Source organism: Heterocephalus glaber, unplaced genomic scaffold (assembly GCF_053883595.1).
Source record: "Heterocephalus glaber isolate CG9 unplaced genomic scaffold, H.glaber_assembly_v1.0 deba00001543, whole genome shotgun sequence".
NCBI lineage: Eukaryota > Metazoa > Chordata > Mammalia > Rodentia > Bathyergidae > Heterocephalus > Heterocephalus glaber.
In genome coordinates, this window is record NW_028258336.1 from 2,358,300 (window position 1) to 2,381,758 (window position 23,459).

Genomic DNA, 23,459 nt, shown 5'->3' on the forward strand with positions numbered 1-23,459 from the left:
AAGCCAACAACTCTGTTACATAAATAAGTTGGAAATCATGGTTTTGAAATAGACTTTTAAATGAAGGGATACCTTAGAAATAAATTAGTCTAACTCCATCATTTTACAGATGAGCAAATTGAGACAGAGTGAATGTTTTAAAGACAATCAGTTAATAGCAAAGCTAGGATTAACACTCAAATCAGTACATTTCTCATGAAAATATTCAGATAAACTGGTATGGATTGTAATGCATGAACTCATGAAACAGTTGGAGGAACTAGAGATCTTTAAACCTAGAAAGAGAAAAATTTAGGGACATAAATATTTTCAAATTCCCAAATGATGGGCAGATAGGAAAAAGCTTGAACTTACTCTCTTGGCTGGAGGAAACAAGGAAGATTATAGGGACCTTGGAGGGAACATTTTTACAGTTTGATGTTAGATAAAACCTTTTAAACAGTCAAATTGGCCAGAACAATCTGTTGGAGGACAGTAGGTTTTCTGTCACTGAGGCATTTCAGAATAAACTGGAAAATAATGCAATGCAGAGAGGAATGGGGTAAGGGGTGTGGAGGGGAGAATTCAGGCATGAAAATAATTTGGATGGGTGACCTTTAGGAAGATGTGATTCTTTACAACCTGGGACCAAATAAGTGTTTCATTCTTACTTCTGAGCTCTAAAACCTATCTTCCTATCTGTTTGCAATAGTTTAAATTTTAATCTATTTCATATTTCAGGGTATTATGCCCTGAATATTTGATTTGAATGCTCTGGCAGAAGGTCAGTCATATTCATTTATTTTCTTTTACTCTTATACACTTGCAGTAAGTCTTTTGAATCCATTATGCAAACACATGCAAATCATATTTAAATGGTATGGTTTCAGAAAATGACAAAATCTTATGGCCTTAACCGAGCCATCAAACTTTTCTTTAAGTAGGGAAGTAATATGCTTTTTCAATGTTTCTAGGGCAGGAGATGATTTCCTGAGAGTGATATTTACATGACACTGGAATTGGTGTCACAGAGGAGTCTCCGCTTCACATTCTTCATATTTATGTAGTGCTTTAAGGTTAGGAAGCATTTCCACATATATGATCCCATTTGATCCTCATAATTACCTTGTGATGTAAGTAGAACAAGGATTACAACTCTGCTTCTCAGATGGGGAAATGGGAAGTGAAATGGCCACTCAGTTGGTGAGCAGTGGATCTGAGGCTTAGAACCAGAGCCCTTCTGGTCCTCAGCTCTTCTGCCCACCATCCCAATGCTTCCTCACAGCAAGGTGCCCTGTCACTGGCCTGCATTTGCTTAGACTATATCTTGCCAACAGCATCTTCAGAGATAATTTTCTGGATGTGATATCTTGAGGGTGACCACAAAAGCCTAAATATTTACACAAGCCCTAATATAGTGTCAAGTACATAGCTTCTCCAAGCCCCTTTGCTTTTTAGCATCTGCTCTGGAGCCTCCAGATGAAGAGTATTCTTCACCCCAACTGTTCTTTGACCGCTTTGAGAGGTCAACCTCCATGGAGAGAAGAAGCACAATCTTTGCAGGGAGACTGTGTAAGTTTGAAACCCTAATCCACACTTTCTGTTCTTATGCCCTTGGGGAGGACATTTAATTTCTCTCAACATCTGTTTCTATAACTATAAAGTGAAGGAACTAATAGTACCTCTTTTATAGCATGTAAGGAAATATTCCAGGATGGGAAAATGTATAGTAAACAAAATAAAGCCTCGCCTGGTGTCTGACATATAGTAAGTACTTAATAAGTACTCAACAAAGGAAACTACCATAATCACCTTATGGCTGGTAGTAACACTGTGCAGTGCCCATAGTATCTGAAGGCACTGTGAACTCTGAAACTAAGAACAGGGTTCTTGGAAATGGAGTAGAAGAATAATAACACCAAGTATCTCCCATATCCCAGATAGTTGGAGAACAGAACAGACAAGGTCTGAGGTAGCTAAACTAAGCCCAACAAGGAAATGTTTCCACTTTGACTTTCTTTAATCACTGCCACATCTTGCACTGTAATGAAGGTAATTACAATCCTGCTTCAGAGATATCTCTGAGAAGAAGTAGAGTTGAGGCAGGCTTCCTTGGCAAGTTGTTTTATTTATATCTGAAGGGTTAAACAAACAAGGGAAGGAACAAGAGGGAATCCCACCTAACCTGCTTTAACAGGTTGGAATCACCAGGTGGCGAAAGAAGAAGAATCTTCTTCCTGCACAGAGATCAGACACGGGAACAGCAGAGGTGACCCAGGCAGCAGCTGAGTCTCAAGGATCAGGCACACTGGTTGCCTCTAGTTCCAGTTCCCAGCTCCACAGCCCTTCCATCTGCTCCCACAGAGGGCCCTGTCCTGCCACCAAGTCCCACCACCCTCCCAGTCATTCACCTAGGACAACTAAGGAAGGGGCCTCCTATGTGATTGCAGCCTCAGGAGAAGGCCTAGAAGCTGCTGGGTCAGGCCAAACCCCTGAGGCCAGCATGGAGCCAGTCAGTATCACCACACTGAGACTCTGAGAGGGCTGTACAACTGATTCGTGTTTGCCAGGAAGTGCACTGGCCCATCCTGGGGCTGGGTCCATGGTTATTTTTGGCAAAGATGGTTGGTATGCAAAAAGAACTTCCCTTTTTTGCAGCACAGAGCCACTAAATGCTGAGCAGTCAGTGCATTTCTTGTACCAAGATCATTCATCTGAGTACATCTCTGGCTGGCAAATTGCTGGGGCCGTCAGAGCCTGATTGAATTACTCAGCTCCAAGCATTAGATCATCTCACTAAGGTGCAATTGCACTGGACCTGGGATGGCTCCCGAGGTCAGCTGCTGCTTTCTGGTGGTGCTTCTTTCAGCCAGCTGTGAAGTTATCACCTCCTCCGATCAGATGTGCATTGAGGTGAGTCCAAACTGTCTGTCTTTATCCAGATTCTACTTTCTGAGAAACTCAATGCCATCCCTTTGAGCCTTGGCATTTCAATATCCACTGTCTTTAATAGGACAACAGGCTAGAGAGAAGTTTTTTGTTATTGTGAGAAGGGAACCAAAGAGCTCAGCCATACAATGGTCTGATAGCATCTTACTCAAAAGATTCCCCCAAAGCCATCCCAATTGAGACATGCTATGTCAACAGAGGCTTGTGCAAGGAGCAGACCTCCAAACCTCCCTCCTAACCTGGAGACTCTGCTTATCCACCATCTCAGCACAAGGCCATTCCCCCAGATAGTTCTTTGATTTCCTGGATCTCGGGTGAAATTAGTAAAGACAGCCCATGCCAGGTTTCAGAGCACAGATCACTTTGAATCAGCCTGACTTTCTCCTCCACTTGAACAGCTGTCCATCTGTTTGACTGACCCACAGGAGTAAAATCAGAGTAGAGCCAAATCACACCTTCTGTTTTGGGCTATAATGATACTTATCAACCTGTGGGAAATCCTTGAGTAGATAGAGAAAGAAAAAGGAAAAGGGCCTCTCTTGCCACCTTTTAAAGTACTTCAGCCTTCCTCCCACTGTGCTTCTGACTTTGATGAGCATCCAGCACCACATGGCCTGCCAGGCAAGGGCCATAGACAGGAAGGACCACCAGTCTCGGTGATTTGGTGAGCTTCTTTCCTAGGTTGGGACTGAAAGAAGGATCAGAGCCAGGGCCAGCAAGGTGCAGAATGACCCTAGGATAGTAGCTGGGCAGAAATCAGAATGATCTACAGCAGAGTGGAGACTTGCTAGACAAGGGCATAATCACAGCCAAGACTGGAAGAAAGCCTGGAAGGAAAACCAGCAGAACCTTGTTAGTCTGGTGTTTGGAAGAAATCAGGATGTCTTCAGACCAAGAAAATGTGAATGCCCAGGGGAAATTAAGGCTGGAATGATACATTAGTTTTTCAGGCCTCCCCAACAAAGTACCGGGACTGGAAGGTTTAAACAAAAGAAATATATTCTCTTACAGTTCTGACATCTGAGCTCAAACTGTCAGCAAGGTTGATTTCTTCTGAGGCATCTCTGGCTTGTAGATAGCCACACCCTCCTCGTGTCGTTGTGTGGCATTCTCACCGTGAGTGGCTATGACCTATACTCTTCTTATAAGAACACCAGTCATATAGGATTAGAGCCTTGTGCCTTTGATTGAAGGGGTCTGTCCCTTTCCCAAATTCAAGCCACCCTCGCTGTACTCAACCCTCCCCTTGCTTGCTTTTCCTCTTCCGTTCTTTCCCTCCAGTTCAAGCATAATCAGCCACACACTCTATGTTCATGTGACAGACCACCATGACCTTACATAGTCTATCCAGAAAACAAGGGCTTTTAATTCTTTTTTTTGGGGGGGGGGACCGGGGATCGAACTTGGGACCTTGCATTTGCAAGGCAGGTGCCAGAACCACTGAGCTAAATCTCTGGCTCAGCAAACTTTTTGTTGAAGTGAAACATACATGTGGAAATTTCACAGTCTTTAAATGTGCACAGAACACACCTATTACCTCAGAAGCCTTCCTCAGGCTTCCTCTTCGTCACTAGGCATCTAATCCTCTGACTTCTATTATCATGATTGTTTTTGCCTAGTTTTTGACTTTATCCACATGGGATCATACAGTGTGTACTTTTTTTGTGCCTGGCTTCCTTTGCTCAACATTAAATTTGTGAGACTTCCTGATGATCTATGTAACAGGCCTTTGTTCATACTCATCTTTGAATATACCACTCTTGCATTGTGAACCACCATTTATTTATCCATTTGACTATAAATGGATATTTACATTTTTGCAGCTTTTGGCTATTATGAATGATGCTGCTTTGGACATTTTAATCTATGTCCTTTAGTAAACAAATGTACAAATCTTCAATTAGATGTATTCCTAAGAGTGAATATATTTAGTCATAGGCTATTCATATGTTCAAATGTTTAACTGTGATTGAGTTTTCCAAAGTGTTAATACCAGTTTATACTCATCAGAAATATATGTGAGTTCTGATTGTTCCACAGCCTCATCAACATTTATTATTGGTTCTTTTTAAATGTTAGCCTTTCTGATTGGTAAGTAGTAGAATTTTTATTTTCCTGATGAATAATAAATTTAGTTTATATGCATACTTTTGTCTGTCTTTTACACACATACCTTTGTGTGTGTGTGTGGTGACAGGTATTAAATCCAGGACTTATAGCATGCTAGGCAACCACTATGCCATTGAGCCATAGCCCCAGCTCTACATTCCCATTTTTATGTCTGTGAAGTTCCTGTTCAAGTCTCCTGCCCATTTTCTGTTTTGATTGCCTTAATTTGTAGTAGTTCTTTATTTATTAGGGATAAAAGTCCCTTATCAGATTGAAAATATTTTCCCCTACTCTGTAGCTTATATTTTCACTCCCCCAAAGGCTTTTTTTTGTTATTGCTAAACAGAAGTTCTTAATTCTCTAACAGTGCAATGTATCATTTTTCCTTTACTTTCTGTGCATTTCAGCCCTATTTAAGAAGTCTTTGTCTACCCCAACACTATTATAATATTATCCCATGATTTCATCTAGAAACTTTGTTGTTTCATATTTATTTATGTTTCCATTTAGATCTATAATCTATTGGGAATTTTTTACATATGTGTTAAGTAGGAGTCAAAATTAATTTTTTATTAAAAATTTTGTTTAAAAACATTAGGATTTATCCGTAAGTTGTAAGATATTACAATGAACACTCAAATACTCCCTGTGGATTCTCCCACTGCTAAATGCTACATGTTCTGTGTGTATGTGTATATGTGTGAGATAAGCAATAAAATCACAGAGCCATGACCAAGTCTTCAGAGACTGGCAAATATCCCAAGAGCAGCAGAAACCAGTACTCTATGCTTTGGATTGTCGGAACATTTTAGATGAACTCTTGAATAGTTTCTTGGGAGTGTGAGAAACCTTCCATTTCAAATCGGCTCATCCTAGCCACCTTGTCCCTGTAAACTATGGTAGGAGAAAGTTCTTCAGTCCCTAGGTATGGGGTGGATGTGCTTAGCAGAGCTTTTTTGAGAACTCCAAGTTCATGCATGCAAGGGCTCCCCAATAGCTTTAGATGACGATGTGACATTGTGATGATCCCATTATGTACTAACTCCTCTTAGGTAGTATAGATACACTATTTCATTAATTCTCACAGTAGGCCTTCAGAGTAAGTTTTTAACTCCAGTTTAAAGTTGAGTAAAAAGGAGGCTCAGAGAACATAGCTCAGTTTTAAGAACTGGGACTTGAACCCAAACAGGCTGACTTGAAAAACAGAAAATAAAATGCCTTTGGCCTGGAGGAGTCAGATTGATGACAATGTTTTAAGGATGTGCCTTCTTGGAGTGTTTATTTTGCTTTCAAAGAGCAATCCTTGCTGTGAGATTCAGCTTGCTAGTCAAATTGCTATCTTCTAGATGAGGTATGATCTAAGAAGGACAGCTGGTGTCCATTGTCCCAGACTCCTCCTTTGGGCAAGCGTGTGTCAAGCGCTGATGAGACATCTGTAAAGGTGGGTAAGCAGTTGGAGTAAAATTCAAAGGTTTCCAAATTAGAAAGTGTTTCAACACTTGCATGGAGGGAAAATACAGTGGGATGGGAGGGAGTTAGACACACAGCAAGAAGAAGAAAATAAGATCTTGATTGAAAAAATGCAAATGAGTACCTGGAGGGAAAAGGGACTGCAAATAAAGATGTAGCACTCGGGAGCCCTGCTCTGGGGAAAAGGCCTAGCTCCAACCCCAACTGGAGACACAGTGGCTGCCCAGGAGCCAGTGCACAGGGGGTCCTAGGCAAATGCCCCTTGCTTGGGGTGGGTTGTCATGACTACCACATGGCCTCACCGCAACTCTTCTGGCTGCAGGAGTTCACGTCAAGAGTAGTCCTGTCTGCAGTACACCGGCTGAAGCAGAGGCATGCAAAATCATCTTTGAAAATTGACCATATATCAACTCCAGAAAGACAAGGCTGGGGTCAGAGAAAGTGTTTGTGTGGCGCCCAGGGAAACTGCAACATGGTGGATTTCTGCCTGCAGAGAAACCGAAGCTTGTGGTCCGGGCAGTAGCCACACTATCTGTTCCTTTCTGCCTCTTGTTCTTTTATTCTCTACAACATTATCTCTCTGCTTTTCTGCAGCCCTGTGCTCTGCCATCAGAACTCACTCTGATTCTTGAGAGGGAGAAAGGTACAACCTTACCTGTTGGGCCAGGGATTTAGCTCAGTGACACCGCGCCTGGCTTGCAAGTGCAAGGTCCTGAGCTTGATTCCCTGTACCAAAAAAAAAAAAAACCTTACCAGCATAGTATTTCTAACAGAAACCTGTAACCTGTGGCTGGGGATGTAGCTCAATGGTAGAGCACTTGCTTACCATGCACAAGGCGATCCTCAGTACTACAAATAAAAAATATATAATCTGGATCAAATATGAGAAAACATGCAACCCCCAAATGAGAAACATTCTGCTAATTACAAGATTATATTCTTCAAAAGATATCAATGTCTTGAAATGCTGAGGAATTGTCTCAGATTAAAGAGTCTAATAAGATAAGACAACTAAATGCAACAGGTGATCCTCATGGGAAAAACAAAAATTACTGTAAAGGACAATATTGGAACAATTGGAAAACCTGAATATAGACCCTACATTGGATGACATCAAATCAAGGTTAAATACTGGGAATTTGACAATGGCACTGTGATTGTCTATCATTGCATTTAGCAGATATAAACTGAGAGGTATTTAGGGGAGAGCACTCATGAGGTCTACAATTTACTCTCCACCAAAAAGAATGAGAATAACCATGTGCTTATGTATAGTTCCAGCCTTAAAAAAAAATACATAACAGGGCCAGGGATTTAGCTCAGTGGTTCTGCCTCCTGCCTCGAATGCACAAGGTCCCGAGTTCGATCCCTGGTACCAAAAAAAAACAAAACATAAAAACAAACAAATGGTTCTTAGATGATTCCAGAATGCATCTTGCTTTGATGTCCCCATCACCATGGCAATTTTGATTGTACAATAATGATTGTCAAAGCTGCAAGGGAAGGGCTATGTGTGCAATGAACAAAGACATTCTGGAAAATGCATTGGGTTTTTTAATTCTCTCAACTATTTTTCTTTTCTTTTCTTTTTTTGGTGCTGAGAATCAAACTCAGGACCTTGCACTTGCCAGGCAGGTGTGGTGTCTCTGAGCTAAATCCCCAGCCCACTGAACTACATTTTTGTCATTGCCTCTTTCTCCTAGGTACCCAGGCCAGAGTTTTCATTAACATTTCCACCCAATTTGAGATTATTTAATGTGCCCAGGCTCTAGTGGGCTTCTTGAGAACACTCCTTGGTAGAGTCAACCGCTAGTCTTCAGTTATTGCTAGGTTGAAACTGACCTATTCATTTACCTGCATTTCCTTTTTCAAGAAGCTCCCTCAGGCCACAAGCTCAGAAGAGCTCCTCCTGGATTCTCAACTTTCAGAATTACTTTAGTTCAGTTAATGTGCTTACTTAAGCACACAAGAGGCTGAGACATGGAATGATTTAGGTATCACGGGGATTTTTATTTTCAGAAGGAGGATGGAATTGCCAGCATCCAGTCTTTTGCTGTAGGGCCAAAATAGAGCAAGACAAATTGAGGGAAGTCCTCTTTCTCCAAGTGTGTGTGAAATCAGCTACGTCAATGGAGACCAGGAAAAGAAAACTGTCTCCTCTAAGCAAATTGGCATCTTAGCAAATGTGGGGGCAGCAGCTCAGCATGCACATTCTCTCTGGGTGGTCCAAGTTCAGGGGCATCAGGGACAGGCCTGGCAGCATGTCCCACTAGTTAGCTAAACCTAAGTTTTAAAAGCCAAGTGTGCATTTCAAGGACATTATGTGGATTTGTGGCAGTGCCTAGAGGACTCTGTGTCTATAAAAGTGAAGAATAAATTACAAGTAAATATAAATATGACATTTTATCAGTGACAGTTATAATATTGTCACAATACTGAAAACCCCTGATATCCTGTAGATAAGCATCTTGCTGAAGCTATAGAAAAGTACACTGCTAAGCAGAAATTAGAGTAAGACCAAAAAAACCTGATGACAATGGCAACATCTCTGCAGCCTCCTGCTTCAGAGTGAAAGAGGTTGAGTGCAGTTCTGCTTCCAGCTAAGTAGGTCTGTTTGCAACTTAGCACAAGGAAAGCTGATATGGGTTTGGTGGGAAGGAGTTTGTCAGGCAGGGCAATTTCAGAGGGGTTCCAGTGAGGCCATCCAAAAAGTGATCAGGGAAAAGCAGCATTGGAAGTTTGGATGAACTCATCTGGGGCCTGAGATGAACTGATAGCTGGCCCTTGGTCCTGGGTCCCCAAGTTTTTGTACCTCCACCCTGGAGATCATTTCTTTCCGAGAAGCCTGTCCAGGCAAGATACTCCATTGTCCCTTCCCTTTATCCAGATAAATATGACCTTAGTGTTCTTTAGGCTTCTACCAACCACTTTCCATTTTTACCTAGTTAATCCAAAATCTATGACTTGGGTTAGGGCACCTACTGACATAGGGGGAATAGATGTAACTCCTAAAACATGCTAGATATCCAAAACGCAAGTTCAGGTTCTCTAAAATTGAAGAATTCTAGGAACAAGGCAGGTTGAGTCTGAAAAATTTATTGAGAGAAAGATAGCGTCTATCTAAGAGAGAACAAAGAGGGACTGAAAAGTGGGTTGCCCAGGAGACCCTGTTTCCCAGGGGGATTTTATGATGTAAAACCACGAGGTGGGATTGGGTTCAAGGTGGGACAAAACTACAATCAACTAGTAAGATGACAAGTACAGTCGCTTAGGTAATACTGATCCAATTGGAAATTACAAGGTGGGTATGAGGGACAAAACTTGATTAACCAATAAGGATTACAACAAGTATAGTCACTTAGGTAATATTGATTAAATGGGGCTCAAATGGGGAAGCAAGTGTACACGGATTTTCAGTAAGGGATGGGTTAGGGACCTTTCCTGGAAGGGATGGGTTAAGGTCTTAGTTCCCCACCCAGGTGATTGATGCCTGTTTAGAATAGCAATCACTGCTCTTTATCCCTAGGGGAAGTATGTGGGGGTAATAGTTTCTCCCTTTTTATAATGCCGCCCAGTGAATGTGTCTCAATTGTTTTTCTATGCTGAGGGCTCATCTTTGTCTAACTGCCTTATAATAATTTCTGACTGTCTTAGCTACCTGCAATACTACTGAACAGGGAATCGATTTCTGACCAGAATAAGCCTGTGCTACAGCTAACTGGGTAGCAACAAAAGGCTCCTCCTAACTCTGACCCTTCCAGCACCTAAAACGTCCAGATCACACTCAGACTTGCCCGGACATGTTTTCCTCCATTGTCCTTTGTTCTCAGATCTTCTGTAACCCCTTCTTCCTGCCATATGTAAATAAGGTGAATCCTGTAAGGTCAGACTGAGGCACGATTGAGACTACTGAGGCAGGCAAAGTCTAAGCAACACGCGATGAGTTTATTGCCATCTGGGTGCAGCTGCGCCAAGGGTGAGAAGGCCGCTGGCAGTGAGAAAAGTGTGCTCATGGTTGATATAGGGCATGGGGGGGAAGGGCACTGCTCTAAAATTTTAGAGTCCCATAGTTGATCAGCCTAGGGCTGGCTGATATACAGGGTGGTGGTGAGAGCAGCAAGGCTTCTTGTCATCTCTGTGCTCCTGTGGGTGAGGGTAGCAGGTCTACTTAGGCGGGGTCCGGCTTGGGGGATCTGTCAAATCCTAGCGTATCTTTCTACCCAATTGTATAAGCTGACTGTATCTACCTTAACCAATGAACTAATGTTAAGGATCTTGCCACTATATCCTCCCTCACCCCTCTTTTCCCAAATCCATATAAACCCTGTTCATCACCCAGACAGGACTGATCGCTTTGCAGAAAAGTCCCCATCAGTCTGCTAGTGGAAATAAACCTGCTTCCAACTTCCAGGGTGACTTCTCAGCCTGACTATTATACCGCTTAGAGCTACAACACCGTGAGTTATGTTTGCTACAATACTACCAAGCAATAATTGTCAGACCTGAATCCTTGGCTACATTGGTCACTGGATGAGCAATTCATCTGTATGGGGCTGTGGCCAAAGGCCTAGCATCTGATCGCCACAGCCTATACATCCAGGGATCTGAAATTAATACATTAAGATTGTAAGACCAAGGTCTGTGCCACGTGTTAGTTTTTTAAATTGTTAAGAAAATTTGTAAACATATGCAAAATAGTTAAAGAGATCCTCTATGTATGCATTACTGAATATTCAACAACCATCAGCCTTTTGCCTACTAACTCCATCTATCCTTCCCCTCCTTTTCTGCCAGAGTACTTTAAAGAAAATCCAAAACTGATGTCATTTTACCTCTATATACTTTAATATACATCTCAAAACAATAAGAACATCTCTTTTAGAAAACTGCAAGGCCACTAACATTACAAAATTCAAAATTTCTCCTCCTTTTTCTTTCTCCACCCCCCCACCCCCCACTGCAGTACTGGGGATTGCACCCAGAGCCTTCACCTTGAGCTACTTCCCCAGCCCTTTTTATATATTTTTTTTCTTTTGAGACAAGATCTTGCTAAATCACTAACCTGCCAGGTCAGGTTTGAAATTGTGATCCTCCTACCAGTGCTGAGACTACATCATAATTTCTTAATATCTTTGAATCCTGTTCTCAATGTTCTCTGATTGTCCTTAAGATACCTTTTCCTAACTGCTTTATTTGAATCAAAATAGCAAGGGCTGATCTGTTATCCGTTGGTTGTCTCTTAAATAGCTTTTAAATCTTTGTCTCTTTTAACAAAGGCTGCCCCTCAAACTGGTAAAAGTCATTTGTCTTATACAATAACCCACTTTCTGCATTTGGCTGGCTGCTACGTTATGCCTTGTGATGGTGTTTAACTTAAAACTGCTACATCACATGTAAACATGAAGTTAGGCTGACAGTCTTGATTGGATTCCGGTTTAATTTTTTAACCACGTCAAAAAGTACGTGTCTGATTGTCTTATTTTGGTAATACTGATCTAGGGTTATTTATTTGCTGCTTTCCTAAGGGAAATAAAGCATTTCCATGCATCCAGAAGGAAAACCATAAACCAAAGTATATTCAGAGAAGTTTTATTCCCATCCTGGTTCTTATATCTTGTCTCTTCTCTCACTATAAAGGTCATTGTTTTTTTTGTTTGTTTTGTTTTTACCTTGGTCTCATTTAGATGATAGGAAAAGGGAGATAGTAGTTATGCTAAATGGGGAAGGATAGGAGGAGAAGGAGGGAAGGGAGGGGAGGGGGAAGTAAAAATGATCCAGTGCAATATGTATATGTACTAATTCCCCACTATGAAAGCATTTTTATGCATAGTAAATATATTATAATAAAAAAGGGAAAAAAGAAAATACAAGTGTACCAATAAGTAGCACACAATGTACTGTACACACTCTATATACTGTGGTGTACTTTGCTGTTTTCACCTTACAGTATGTCCCAAGTATCACTCCATATCAGTGTATGCAGACCTTCCTCATTCCTTTTGCAGTTTCTTAGGGTTCCATTTTGTGAATGTACTACATTTTGGTCAACTAGCCTCAGATATCGATGGTGATTGTCAATCTTTTTCTATTACAAAAAAATACTATACAGAGTAAGATTGTGCAAAGTCATTTTGTGTTTTTACAAGTGTAAATTACTAGGAGTGGAATTGCCGCTCCAAGGGTAAAACGTATCTGATATTGCTAGTCAATCAGCTACTGAATCCAATATTAATTTATATTGTTTCTCTCATCAGAAAGAAGCCAACAGAATATATAACTGTGAAAATTTAGGTCTCAGTGAAATTCCTGACACTCTACCAAACACAACAGAATTTTTGGAATTCAGCTTTAATTTCTTGCCTACAATTCAAAATACAACCTTCAGTGGGCTCATCAACCTTATCTTTTTGGATTTAACCAGGTATGTATGTGAGTTCCTTGTGGGCTCTGGATTTTTCACCTAAGTTACACACACACATACACACACACACACACACACATGTTGGATATAAATTGATTCCTGGATCTTTTGGATGCAGGGACAATCTGCTTGTTCTACATGTTCATTTACCCTTTCCCATGAAATAGTTTGTGCTAGTGAAATGTGACTTAAATAAACACCAGTCAATGGAAAGGAAAGTTGATTGTTTTCAAACTAGCTGGGATAGCAATGCTGTTTAAGAAGTTCTAAGGAGTATCAATTAGAAAAGTAAAAATAAAGGTTATCCTAAATCAAATGCCATATTATACCACATTTTGGCATAGTGGGCCATTATCAGGACATGACTCTTAGGAAAAAAGTTCCAGGAGAAATGCACCTACTAATTTTTTGTTTCTTTTTACAAATTGGAAAAGGATTTCCATTATTTGGTTTTAGTAGCAGAATCAGGATTCCAAATGCTGAACTAGTACTTGAGACCTAATAGGCAGAAATACTAGAGAAAAGTAAAGAAAACAAGAGTCATGCAGCTTATTGTGTGTTGGAGACTGGAAGAGGTAAGGGGCCTTGCATATCCATGATGTCTGGTGTCCTCTTTCTCCATCCTTCTACTTAAGCTTCTTCAAGTTGGGAGAACACACACATCCATGGTAATGTTTCATGTTTATAACACCATTGTGAGGCACCCATGGTGAATGGTACCACCTCTTATGGTTACATAAGGAAAGCACCAGTGTGGGATATGTGTGTAATCCATATTTTTAGCTTATTTGACACACAATTGTTCTACAACAAAGCCATCACTTTAACACATACATGAAAAAGGGCTGAGCTTCAGTGGTTGAGTGTGTTCTTAGCATACACAATTCCCTGGATTCAATCTCCAGCACAACCACTCATCCAAAAAAGCTGAATGAAGGTTGTAACTTTCCGAAGAGAGCACAGGTTTACACATTTATATATTACATATCATATACTGTCAGACATCATATATGACATTTTTACTTATTGCTTAAAATAGCAATCATAGTTTGATTTTTGCCTGCCATTAATTGTTCCTTACAGCACAACACAAATGTCAGTCCAAAGGGGCAAGATCCTTGGAATAAATTCTAAATCAAAAATCTTCAGAACTGAGGCTATTTTTAATTAATTCAAGAAATCTTTTTATGATTGATTTTGAATAATAATATATTCTATTTTACTATATACAAAATTGATTTTGTTAATACACATTACTGTTACAGAGGTAATTTTTCTTTTTTTTCTAATGAATGATCATTACATACTATTATCTTTCCAGGTGCCAAATTAACTGGATACATGAAAATGCTTTTCAAAGCCATCCTCAGTTGAGCACACTTGTGTTAACTGGAAACCCCCTGATATTTGTGGCAGAAACAGCACTTAATGGGCCCAAGTCACTGAAGCACTTGTTCTTAATCCAAACTGGAATATTTAGCCTTGAGTTTATCCCAGCACACAATCTGAAAAACTTGGAAAGTTTGCATCTTGGAAGCAACCATATTTCCTCAATTAAGTTCCCCAAAGACTTCCCAACAGGGAATCTAAAAGTCTTGGATTTTCAGAATAATGTCATACACTACCTTTCTAGAGAAGACATGGATTCTCTGAAACCAGCTACCAAACTAAGCCTTAATTTCAATGGCAATGACATTCAAGGCATTGAGCCTGGGGCTTTCCAGTCAATGGTCTTCCAAAGTTTGAACTTTGGAGGGACTGTTAACTTGTCTGTTATTTTCAGTGGTCTGCATAATTCTACTATTCAGTCTCTTTGGCTGGGGACATTTGAGGATACTGAAGACCAAGATCTGAGTTCGAGCATGTTTGAGGGGCTTTGTGAAATATCTGTTGAGAGCATGAACCTGCAGAAACATTCTTTCTCTAGTCTCTCTTTGGCTACATTTCAGTGTTTCACCCATCTCCAGGAACTGGACCTGACAGGTAACCACTTAAAAGAATTACCACCTGGGATTAAAGGTATGAACTCACTGAAGAAATTAGTTCTCAATGTAAATAAGTTTGAGCAATTATGTCAAATCAATGCTGATAGTTTTCCCTCCCTTACACACCTCTACATCAAAGGCAACATAAAGAAACTCCAACTCGGTGCTGGTTGTTTAGAAAAATTAGAAAATCTACAGAAACTTGATTTAAGCCATAATGATATTGAGGCTTCTGATTGCTGCAATCTGCAACTCAAAAATCTGTCCCACTTGCAAAGCCTAAACCTGAGCTACAATGAGGCCCTGGGTCTCAGGAATGAAGCGTTCAAAGCATGTCCTCAGCTGAAACTCCTGGACTTGGCATTTACTCAGTTACATATTAATTTTCCACAAAGTCCTTTCCAAAACCTTCATCTCCTACAGGTTCTGAATCTCTCTCACTGTTTCCTTGATACCAGCAATCAGTATCTTCTAGCAGGCCTGCCAAATCTCAGGCATCTGAATTTACAGGGGAATCGCTTTCAAGATGGGAATATCCCAAAGACCAACCTATTTCAGATGGTGGGAAGTTTAGAGATTCTGGTTTTATCCTCCTGTGATCTCTCTTTCATAGATCAAGAAGCCTTCCACGGCCTTGGAAATATGATTCATGTAGACTTAAGCCACAACAACCTGACATCCAGTAGCATCAATGCCCTCAGCCAGCTTAAGGGCACCTACCTCAGTCTGGCCAGCAATAGCATTTGCATTATTCCACCCCATCTCCTCCCTATCTTGTCCCAGCAGAACATCATTAATTTAAGTCACAACCCCCTGGATTGTACTTGCTCAAATATTCACTTTTTAACGTGGTACAAAGAAAATGTGCAGAAACTGGAGGACTTCAAGGAGCTCAGGTGTGCAAATCCCCCACCACTACAGGGAGTTCAGCTATCTGATGTCACACTGTCCTGTGGGATTACAGCTGTGGGCACCTTCTTTCTGACAGTATTTTTGTTCTTGTTGGCTGCTCTTCTCATCTATGTAATTAAATTCTTTCTCAGGTGGAAATATCAACACCTTTAGTGCCAAAGGCTTCCAGAGAAGACAAATAAATGTGTTTAAAAAAACACATTTTGTAGAGAAACTTCATCTGTTGGTGATCATACTTCTCATTTAGTTCCTGGTGCTGGACTGGGATTGATTGTGCTTTTCTGAGCTTCTTACCCCTGAAAACCTTCCATGGCAGGTAAACTGACTCAGGCCAAAACTCAGACGCTATTGTGAGAGGCATAGAGCCATTTCCTTGTGTGGAAGGTGCGTGGAAGATGAGGGAGGAATTACTCATCATGAGGCCACCTGCCCTCCTCTCGCTAACATCCCTTCCAGCACTTCCCACCCTGTCCTCGAAAGGAGATCTCTAGGTCTCTCATCTTGGCGATATTGCCGCCCCCCCAGTTTCCATATTGTGCTTGAGTCTCAGTTCTCACCAATGTGTCCATTTGGGAAAAGCAGTACAGGACAGTCTCCAGGCTTATTTTAAATGGAAAGAGGACAATACAATGAATTTAAAAGAAAAAACTGAGAAATGAATACTGCTGTCAAATAGACTCTGTTAACCTCTTTAATCCTTGGTTTTCTAAGGCTTTTATAATGCCCCTATCATGCAAATAACTACAAAAGACCCCCTCAGTATCCCCAAGGTTTAGAATTTTACTGGCCTCATGCACTTCACAACCCAGGAGACTCCCAGCTGCCCATTAGGTATTCTGGCTTTTATGTTGCAGGGCCAACTTACAGGGGGGATGTGGTCCAAAATACTTCTTTCACTGGGTATCTGGTCCTTACAAGTTGCTTTCCCACAGGAACCATGAGATAAATGGTAGTTTGGTTCCTAGGCTGGCCCTCGAAAGCCTATTTAACTTGGAGGCCGTTCAAGAGAGCACATTCACAATGGAAACCAGTGGAAGAAGCCATCCCTTCAGAGCCACTGTTAGGAACACAAGAATGCCAGCTTCCTGAAAAGTGGTTTTTGTTGAAGCTGAAGTTGTCAGCAAAGGCTGTGCCAGTGATAGACTGAGGACAGTGTCATTGAATGAAAATGGACAAAGAGGACAGGGAAGCTGGTAATGTCATGATGTAGACCTTCTCAAGGCCCAAAGAGCTCTACTTCTGCAGGACTTGATCTTCTCAAGTCTGGATTACTAAGCAAGCTTGCTGGGAGCTCCTGTATTTGGTTGCTGTGTGGACAGTCAACCTCCCCCTATGCATCCGTGGATTCAAGCACCTGTGGATGGACAATATTTGGAAAAAAATCTATATGTACTGAATAAATATGGAGTTTTTTCACATCATTATTCCCTAAACAATACAGAGCATTTGCATTATCTTGGGTATTATAAATAATCTGGGAATAATTTAAAGTATACAGGAAGATGTGTAGACTACATGTAAATATGCCATTTTGTATAAGGGACTTGCACATCTGAAGATTTTGTTATTCATAGAGGGTCCTGGAATCAACTCTCTTATGGAAACCAAGGGATGATTGTAAAGGCTTTGATTAAGTGCTACCACTAATTTTAGGTTAGAGATGTTAATTTATACATCTGAAATTCTGATTGGATATCAAAGTAAAAATTGCTCAAATGTAATACCCAGTCAGAATTTATTAGCCCTAGGTGGGAACATAATAGGGGGGAGGGGGACATTATAACAGTGGAAATGTTACAATCAATCTCCTCTTTGTCTCTTTTTCTCTCTCAGGAAAATCAATACAGGCTGAGCACCAGCTGTGGTGAGCCTCTTTCCTGTTCAGGATTTCAGGCCTTTGCACTTGCTCTCTGCTTGTCTGGAAGGTTCTGCAGTCTCCAAAGGAGATTCTGTCGCCCGCGTTTCCTCCTCTAGGGGGAGCTCTTCCCTCACCTAGGCAATCCAAATCAATTTATGCCACACCCAGTGCACTCCAGCACCTTCACTGTTTTAATGTGCTTATCAGTGTATAGGATTATTTTCCTCCTTTCTTTCAATTTGTCTTCTCCTGTCTCTCCTAAATTTAAGCTTCACAAACAGGTCTTTGCCCAATGGTGTCCTAGAACATACCCGGACAAAGTAAGGACTCAATACATCTTTAATGGTTAGTTGCTGGCATTTTGCCTGGCCAGTGACTCCTGAGCCTTTATCAGAACCTCTTTTTGCCCCTGTGCCCATATCCACTTAATCTTAGCTTCAATCCACATTGCCAGTGTCCCCGGACCTCCCACATGTTTCTTATCAGAATTTTCAGGAGAATTTGCAAAAAGTGCATTCTTAGGCCTTAAACCAAGAAACTGAGAGTCTGTTGGACAGAGGTTGGCTCTGTTTCTCAGCCTGATTGACTCCATTTAAATCCTTTCTTACTCTTAATGGCAAGTTTATTTCTTCTACTCTCATTTCAGAACACAGAAGATCCACACTCTAAGAATCCAGTCTTAACCAAAACTAACCCATTTTGCTCCCTCTGTATTCTGTTTTTAAACTGGAAATGGGAAATACTAATTGCTAACCTACCACCCTGTAGCCACACTGTCCTTAATAATGTTTAATGTGTTACTTGGAAACTCAAAAACATTCTGCAGAAAATCCTGATGCAGATTGCTTTACACTAAAGACAATAAGGGCCTAAGCCTTAGCAAGACATAACTGCTCATCTTGCTTTCATTTATTAGGCATACTCCCTTTCCAGTGAAGCAACTTGCTGCTCCATAACTGCATGCTGATCTAAGGCTTTGTGACAGCTCCTCTGTTTTAAGCAACAGTAAATTCACCCCCACAAAGTTAGAAAGTGAGCTTTTTGATGGCTGCTGTCGATTTTATTGCTTTATCTGGTTACTAGGATAGAATCTGTAGACATGGTGCGTTTATTGGTTTTATGTATTGCATGTTGTTGCTGCTCTGACAAGCTACTCCTATAAAAATGTGTTATTGCATGATGTAGCTCAGTGAGCTGACCCTGCATTTCAAAGTGTACTGAAGAAAATAGCTTTGAAGTCCATAAAAGCTGACGGGCCTCCATCATAGAGGACTTTCTGCATGAACTGCAAGTCCTACAATCTGGGAAAGAATTATACCTTCCCCTATCAGCCACCATTGCTATTGAGTACAGCTCAGTCCCAAACACAGGCATTACCTGAAAAATGCCAACACAGAAAACTTGTATTATTCTTACTTGTCCAACTCTTGGATGAGTATTGATTATGGAATAACTGGCTTTTTAATGTATTCTCATACTAGGATATAAGAGCAAAAATTGACAGTGTTTCTATCTGCTCTGAATACTGAAGAGATACTTAACTTGAATTGCAGCAAGAGTGGATGTGGTTAGTTCCAAGCAAGGCAGACCTGGGGGTCAATTGTCTGATACATTGAGTCTCCTAGTTTTCTTTCTTAGTAAATTACTTAACTTCAATCTTTGCTTGTTCATTGTATACCTTCCTGACATTTTGCTATGAACATACTCATTGTTTGCTTGACTTTTTATTATGAACGAGGGCATTCACATGAGACATAATATGTAATATAGGTATAAAGAAAAAAAGCAAAATGGATGCCTGTACACCAATTTACAAAAAAGTTTCAAAGTCTAACATAGCAGGAGCTTGTCTGAAGACGATGGAGGAATGGAATAGCTCAGTGTGGGTCCCAAGCTCAGCTGAACACCACAATAATCTGTAGAATTCTTTACAAAACAGATGCCTGGGCCCCACCCCTAGACACTGGAATTCTGGTAGACTGAGGCTGGCTCTGGTGTCTCACCCAACTCATCTTATGTAGAATTCTTCCCTAATCTTAATTTTATCAACCAGTAGCAGAAGAATGAGGAGTTCCACAAATCAAGTGAGCTAAGTATCTTCTCTATACCCCATAGAAGAAACATCTTAACAAAAGTGGGGCAAGATTTCTAAGGAGCCCTCAAATTCAGGGATAAAATACCCTGAGCAGGTGGTCTCCTACCATGGCTGCCAGGCTGCAGGACTCTGCTCCAGGAACCACTTTGCCCTGCCCTATGCCATGATTGCATGCACCACATGCTAGCGACTTACATTTTGAAGTTATTTAGTGGATATTATGGGACTTAAAGAGGAAAGAATCTATGGTTTGTATTTAAAAACTTATTGCTCATAGGGCCGGGGATTTAGCTCAGTGGTTCCGGCGCCTGCCTTGCAAGCGCAAGGTCCCGAGGAGTTCGATCCCCGGTACAAAAAAAAAAACAAAAAAACTTATTGCTCATGAAAGTTTAAGGAGTGACCTCACTAAATACCTCTCCCACTCTCTTCACGTTGGGTTAATGTCCTGTGAGCCCTTGACTGTTCAAAATCCAGTGCTGTGTAATAGCTAAAGCTTGGAAGCAGCCCAAGTGCCCATCAACTGGAAACTGGATAAAGAAGATGTGGGTTTTTTTATAAAATGGAGTACTACTCAGCCATAAAGAACCAGAAACTAGAGACATTATAGCTAAATGGATGCATATTGAGGCCATATTCTTAAGTGAAATAAATAAGACACACGTGTAAATACCGAATAGTTTCTCTAGTGTGAGAAACTGAACAGTGTAAATAAGGATTAAAAGGATTAATAACTAATAAATGATACTTTGAAACTGGAAAAGGTCCAAATGGGTAGGGGTGGTGGGAGGGGAAGGGGAAAGGAAAGAATGGAAAAGAAAAATTATGAGAAAAGAAAAAAAAATAGAAACGAAGTATGTAAATAGGGAAGGGTTTAGGGGTGAAGGGCACACAGGTAATGGGGGAAAATAACCAAGATACAACATGTACAGGTACAAGCACCCAAAGATAAATGTAAATGTATGGTATACCTAAAATGTACCAATAAAAGAATTTAAGAAAAAACCCAAAATGCAGCGCTGCAAAGGTAAGCAGAGGACAAATGGCCACTGCGACGCCATCCATCTGTTTTTCATGTTGGTTCTTGGACTTTTTAAATAGCTTGGGCCTCCCCTTTTCCCTGTCTTCCTTAGAAACAACCTAATTATACAGAAATAAATAAGTGAATAAGTAAATTAGGGGATTCTCAGAACATATAGGAGATATTTCATGCTCTTAGATGGAAAACAATAATATAAACATGTCAATGATCAGAGAAATACATGGTAAAATGAGATAAACTTTATTATACTGATAAAAAAGAGCCAGCTGGCTAATAGTGTAGGTAGGATGTGGGGTTATAGAAACCATGAGGCCTGCTTATAGGGCTGCAGACTGGTATAGCCCTTCCATGACTACCTGGCAACAAGGAGTTAAATTTGTGGCCCACAAATTCCGGTCTGGAGTTGTATGGGAAAGAAACATTTCACATGTCTGCAAAAAATTTTATTGAAACATTAGTTATAGGGGAGAAAGTTCATAGCAGTTTGAGAGGTCATCACTAAGAAAAATGTAGGTAAAATGGGGAAAATGCCCAATACTGGGTATTATAATGTAGTTAGAAGCGATGGACTAAAAAGAGCCATAGTTGAATCTTAAACATTGTTTAGATCTTTAGGCCATTTAGAAAGAATCTTTCAGCTATTTAAATTTAGCAGAACTTGAGTAAAGAAGGATTTGTGAATTGGGCACATTCTGAAGCAGTGGAGGTTTAGAGAGCTACACCCAGCAACGTGGACAGCAGGATTTATAAATAGAAAAAGGAAATGACATACAGAAAAATCCTGATTTGTTACAGCTTTGTATTTTCCTTATTAGGGTGTGGTATGTTGAGGCATTTGCCTTATATGAACATTGTCTAACCATTTGGCTACCTGTGATTGGTTGCTGCTGTGATTGGCTGGAACTCAGCTGTTACATGAATATACACTGAAGTAAGGCTAAAATTTGTTTATATACTAAGTTAGGTTGCAGTTCATTTAGGTAAGAGACAGCTGCAGGCCACGTTTAACTTAGTTTAACATACAGAGCTTCATAGGGCAGAACCCAAAGGATTTATTAATATGATTACATAAAAAGTTTTAAATTACATGTACATAAATTATATATGTAGTTATTTTGTACCTATGCCTTTTAATTATATATTTCAAGAAGACAACCCAAAAGAGATACCACTAACATACATAATTGCTTAGGTGGTGCAGCGGGTTGGAAGAAAATATCAGGTTGAAGTAAGTGAATTCAGCCAAGTTCCATGTGCCAAGATCTGAAGAATAAGATGATCTTTATCATCCATACCGAAAATCCCTAACACACACACAAGAAAATAATATGACACACACACATGCCAAAATCCCATGCAATCATTGTAATTAATATTATTGCAGAATATATTGATAGACATTGAAACATATTTGTGTTTTAATATTCAAGCAAAACAGTTATTAAACAGCATGCCCACCATTTTTTAATTTTTCAGCAAAATAAGTAATACCTATAAATTAAAGACTGAGAGCAGTTGAGATTGCTGTGATTCAAGAATTTTTCTTCTTGCTTATCTACATTTCGAATTTTCCTTGGATACATTTTTCATGTAAGGTGAATAAGGGGAAACATGTTAATTGCTTTTTTAAGGAAGACTTTTGTTTCTGCAAAGTTAAAGAATAAAGAGGTCATGGGTTCAACGAACGGGGTAATTAGAAAAAGCAGTGCTTTTTCTAAGGGTTTGCGTTTTCAAATGCAAACGGTCAAGCCAACCTTTAGGGGGCACTGTTTTCTTTTCCTTCATAGGGCAGATGGCGCCAAAGCTGTTGTACGGATCCCCAGGGAAATAGGGCAGGCCGTGCAAGGGATAGACACATCTCCAACTCGGAAAATTATAGCACAGCACCATCTACCACAGCATATGTATTGCAGAAGGACAGAGTTTTGGGGCAGAAATCTTTATGTACACAGCTTGGTGCGTGAGCTGCCAGCATGACATATGAAGACTGTGTAGCTGCAACATGCTTGCTGCAGGCCTTGCAAACATCTTCATTCTTCACATCCCAGCTGCTGCCAGCCATTTTTGTCAGTGCTTCGTGAAATAGAGGATGAATATTTTTAAGAGGCTTTCAGCTTCACCATATTAATAGACTTTTTGTAAAGTTCTTTGGGGTGATAACTTGTAACTATATGCAACAGGTCTTTCTTCTTACCACATCTGAGCATAATGGACTGGCTTGTTACAGACTGTGTAGGGAACTGTGATCTGGGAACAGATTCCCTTTTTGAAGGGCTTGCCTGTATACAAGTGTTGGGATTGTTAAATAAAATTTTGTAGGAGACCATGGATTTGGGCTGAGTACCTACACTGGCCCAATTGACCAAAGCAATTTGGAGTTTAATCAGAGTAACTGAGCTTCGGCTGGGTGCAGAGAGGCCCCGTAACCACTTAATTGACTGTGACAGTTAGGGTGGAGGGTCAACTTGATTGGCTTTGAGATCTATCCGGGAGTGGTGGAGCTGTCTGGGTGGATCAGGAGGCGTGGCCTCAGGGTCTATATCTGGCCTTGGCTCCTTCCTCCCTGGTGCTTTTCCCTTTCTCTGCTTCCTGGCCACCATGCATTTCTGCTTTGAAGCCAGCTGACCACAGACTGAATCCCC

General features: G+C 40.6%; 1 protein-coding gene across 1 annotated transcript; it reads left to right on the forward strand.

Annotated features, from left to right (window-relative positions):
- The first annotated feature begins 2,610 nt into the window (after positions 1 to 2,610).
- Cd180 (CD180 molecule) lies at positions 2,611 to 21,924 on the forward strand. Its single transcript, XM_004862843.4, has 3 exons — positions 2,611 to 2,892; positions 12,762 to 12,928; positions 14,250 to 21,924. Exons 1-3 carry the CDS (start codon positions 2,803 to 2,805, stop codon positions 15,976 to 15,978), a joined length of 1,986 nt encoding a protein of 661 aa, XP_004862900.2. The 5' UTR covers positions 2,611 to 2,802; the 3' UTR covers positions 15,979 to 21,924.
- Positions 21,925 to 23,459: the final 1,535 nt, after the last annotated feature.

Bases quoted from the DNA above. Each gene is read 5' to 3' on its own strand.
- Cd180 (XM_004862843.4), top strand. From the start codon at position 2,803: ATGGCTCCCGAGGTCAGCTGCTGCTTTCTGGTGGTGCTTCTTTCAGCC. The intron at 2,893-12,761 runs GTGAGTCCAAAC...TTCTCTCATCAG, and splicing joins CCGATCAGATGTGCATTGAG to AAAGAAGCCAACAGAATATA. The intron at 12,929-14,249 runs GTATGTATGTGA...TTATCTTTCCAG, and splicing joins ATCTTTTTGGATTTAACCAG to GTGCCAAATTAACTGGATAC.